General features: G+C 41.2%; 1 protein-coding gene across 1 annotated transcript in view; it reads right to left on the reverse strand.

Annotated features, from left to right (window-relative positions):
* Positions 1 to 1,388: 1,388 nt before the first annotated feature.
* Positions 1,389 to 4,265, reverse strand: part of FER (FER tyrosine kinase) — a 202,581-nt gene continuing 199,704 nt past the window's right edge. Inside the window, exon 20 of the mRNA XM_009284184.2 lies at positions 1,389 to 1,981. Coding sequence (XP_009282459.1) covers positions 1,839 to 1,981 — 143 coding nt within the window. The 3' untranslated portion in view covers positions 1,389 to 1,838. The remainder of the gene's footprint in view (positions 1,982 to 4,265) is intronic.

The following is a 4,265-nucleotide window of genomic DNA, read 5'->3' on the forward strand; positions in this document are numbered from 1 at the left end:
ACGAAATGCAAGAAGCACTCACCATTCCTTATATTTGGATGCTGACAGTTCCATCTCAAATGCAGGTGATGTACTCCAGCACGATCATTCATTGTTTTATTTGGACACTAACTCCAATGTAACAGACAAACTCTTCTAGACTACACATATTTTGGTCACACATAGCCCTTAAACATTACCACTCAGTACTACTATAAATACACTTTAGAGAGCAAAAACGTTGTAGACAATATAAAAGTCACCTTAACAGAAATAAAAAATGTAATGTAGCCACTGACTTCACTACATCTCAATCCCACTGTAACAATGAAATACAGGGCTAATTAACATTCCAGATGCTGTGTTACTTACAGTTTCTGTTTCTTACTTGCATTAGTGGCAACTGGCATCCCTTGATCCGAAAAATTTTAGTTAATTCTTAGAAAAATTTTAAGCACCTTAACTCTGGAACTCAGACCAAGATACTGTAATTTATTCCTATTTCTGTGTAAGACCCTAGAAAATAATTCCAGCTGCAAAGAGGACCCAGAGCCAGAGTAACAAACTGTGCCTTTCCTCCCTCCCCTATGTAGTAAGTTTTTATTCTTTCTGGCAGAATTTTTTTTTTTATATATACAAGGTTTTTATTCCTGGTGGCATTTAATACTTCCCTGTCCCCAGTCTTTTGAAATCTGATTGCAATGATTTAAAAAAGTTAGAAGGTTAGTATTTCTACTTTGCCTTGCGCAGCCTGTCAGAGGCTGTAAACATATTTCTTTATTCTGGTTTCTTGAACAATTTCCTTATGCCATACAGAAGTAGTATTTTCCTTTGGACACTATGCATGGAATGTACTTTTGCTTAGCATAAACTTTTGTAGGCTCCAGCTGCATTCTGAGAATTATTACCAATTTAAGGAAAAGAATCAGGATTAAAAGCAAATCTAGCAATTAATATTATTTAACTCCTCTAAGATCAATGATATTTGTTATCTGCTGCTATCATTAGTAAACCTCTTTCTGTTGGCCTACTGCTTTTACATATTCTTTAGAAGGCAGATGATTTGCAGTATTTCTTAACATGTGTAGTCAAGACTTGATATTGTGGTTTTTGTTTCTTAAATAAACATAGGTCATTGTAAAGGAGACATATTACTAAATTCTGATGGCTTTGTAGGAAAAAAAAGCATGGCTTAAGTAAATCACATAGAAAATCAGAAGTATTTACTACAGTATGGTAAGGAATGCACAAGTAACTCAATTTTCTATAGAAAGAAATTCTGGATTTCACTGTTCAGTAAGCACATTTGCATCCAGAATCTAACTGACATTCATCCTTAAAACAAAGTTATCACTTAAAAATATCAGTTGCAGAAAGAATTTAAAAAATATAAAAGTTTCTAGTTGAAATACTTGTCAAAACTGTCTTCAGTTTTAAGGCCAACATGTATGACAGTCACCACATTAGAGTGCTGCTGGTGTTGACATACGGGACAGGGATAGCAGAGTGAGAACACAGCTTAAAGTAGAAAACCTCTGAAAAATGTCACTAGCAGTTACTTGCTGTAAAACAGATAGAAGCCACAGTTCCTTAGATCTATAGTATGTGCTTGTCTATTTACATGTAACCTAAATGACAATATTACTGTGACTGGATATATAGCATTTTGCAGTATATGTCTTTAATGCAGGTGTAAACATCGTTCAGGATGGTACACGTATATAAAAAACCAGTTAATTTCAAAGTAATCCTAGAAGAATATTGCAAATAATGTTGTACAAACGCATAGTGTTTGAGGGGAAAAAATTACTTCACTGGAAAATAAAGTCCCACACATTGAGTTTGGCACTTGTTTATCACTATGTCACTTTCTTTTTGATTGAAGACAGCTCTTTCTGAATCTCACTGAATTTTGGCCGGTTTTCTGGTTTGTAGTCCCAGCATCTCTGCATTATTTTATGTATTTCCTCTGGGCATTTTTGTGGTGCTGACATTCGGTAGCCTGGTACACACAAAAAAGGGGTAAATGTTTAGCATTGAAAACTGATGCATATTGATTAATCTAAAAAGCAACGAGCGAAGTTCAAGATCATTGCATTAAAAAAGATCTTCAGGGTAATATAAGGAAAGTCTTCAATACATAACCTATACAAGATAGATAATTATTAAACTAATCAAAGCTCAGGTACCAATGACATTTATGTTGGGCATGGTAAACTGTCAGTGTGCTTCTCATCCCTAAGGGCAGCAACCTGCATAGATTTGTTTCCTGTATCTTAGGAAGTAGCTACCCTCTAGGTATTAATTGTGTTCCCTTTTTTCCCCCCATTGAGGAAATCAATAATAAACATTAAGATGGGAGTAGATGTCTTTGCTCTTTTGCCTCTTCCCTTTTTTGTGTCCCTAAGAAGTTCCGTTCCATTCCGTTCCGTTCCCTTCCCTTCCCTCTTGCGCTTTATCTATTTATTTTTCCTCTTTCCTGTTTTTTTAACTTTTATATTTTCCCATCATCTTAACTCTCTTACTCTTCTGGTTTGCTTAGATAGGCAGTGGCCTTCCACACCTCTCTGCTGCCATCAACTGAAGGAGGTCTCTGACTTGGTGATGAGCAGGAGAATGAACAATCAGTTAAGTAAATTAGCAGCTAATCATTCAGAAGCCATAGATAAGTGGCCGCTCCAGCTTATCATCCATACCCTGTACCAGAGATGTACTCACAGCAATGCAGGCAACTTCCCAATGAGCAGGAAGTTGGGCAAAAATGCCAGGAGGACTGTATGGATGAACAAGGAGCTCCTGGACAAATTCAAACACAAAAACAGGTAATGTGGGAGGAATACAGAAACATTGACTGAGCATCCAAGGATGAATGGTCTCCATGGTCTCCCAGAGACCAGGGAGAAAGTCTGGAGCAAGGAAGATGTATGCTTGGTGGAAGAGGATCTGGTCAGGGAATACTTAAGCAAAACGGACTAACGTAAGTCCATGGGCCCTGATGGGATGCACCCGTGAGTGCTGAGGGAGTTGGCTGATGTCACTGCAAGGCCACTCTCAGTGATCTTTCATCCATCATGGTGACTGGGATAAGTGCCTGAAGACTGGAGTAAAGCAAATGTCACTCCTATCTTCAAGAAGGAGGACCCGGGGAACTACAGGCTGGCCAGCCTCACCTTGATTCTTGGGAAGGTGATGGAGCTGCTAATCCTGGAAATGATTTCCAGGCACGTGAAGGACAAGAAAGTCACGAGGAGTAGTCAGCACGGATTCACTAAAGGCAAGTCATGCTTGACCAACCTGATCACCTTCTATGATGAAATGACTGGCTTGGTAGATGAGGGGACTTCAGTAGGCTTTCAACACTGTTTCCCATAAAATCCTCATGAAGACATTGTTGAATTATGGGCTGGATGAGCAGACAGTGAGGTGGGCTGAAAATTGGATGAATGGCAAGTCCCAGAGGGAGGTGGGTGATCAGTGACACAAAGTTTTGCTGGAGGCCAGTAACTACCAGTGTACCCCAGGGGTCAATACTGGGTCTGATCCTATTGAACATCTTCATTAATGATCTGGATGATAGGCATTGCTCGAGACCACTGCTCTGGGAGCTTCTGCCTTCATTTTCTTTCCCCTCCCTCAGCACTTTATTAAATTATTTTTTTTCTACCTATTTAAATGCTCAATAATACATGTAGTCAAGGGGAAGTCCTGCACCTGGGGAGGAACAACGCCAGGCACCAGTACAGAGTACAGGCTGCCCAGCTGGGAAGCAGCTTGGCAGAAAAGGCCTTGGGGGTCCTGGTGGGCACCAAGTTGAACATGAGCCAGCAATGTGCCCTTGCGGCAAAGAATGTTAATGGTATCCTGGGCTGCATTAGGAGGAGTGTTGCCAGCAGGTTGAAGGAGATGATCCTTCCTCTCTACTCAGCCCTGGTGAGGCCACACCTGGGGTGCTGGGTCCAGTGCTGGGCTCCCCAGTACGAGAGAGACATGGACACACTGGAGAGAGTCCTGCGAAGGGCAACCAAGATGATGAAGGGACTGGAGCCGCTCTCACATGAGGAAAGGCTGAGAGAGCTGTGAATGTTCAGCCTGGAGAAGAGAAGGCTCAGGGGGATCTCATCAATGTATAAAAATACCTGAAGGGAGGGTGCAAAGAAGAGGGAGCCAGGCTCTTTCTAGTGGTGCCCAGTGACAGGGCCAGAGGCAATGGGCACAAACTGTGAGGGTGACCGAGCACTGGCACAGGTTGCCCAGAGAGGTGGTGGAGTCTCCATCCTTGGAGATAT

Source organism: Aptenodytes forsteri, unplaced genomic scaffold, assembly GCF_000699145.1.
Source record: "Aptenodytes forsteri isolate BGI_AS27 unplaced genomic scaffold, ASM69914v1 Scaffold69, whole genome shotgun sequence".
Classification (NCBI taxonomy): Eukaryota; Metazoa; Chordata; class Aves; order Sphenisciformes; family Spheniscidae; genus Aptenodytes; species Aptenodytes forsteri.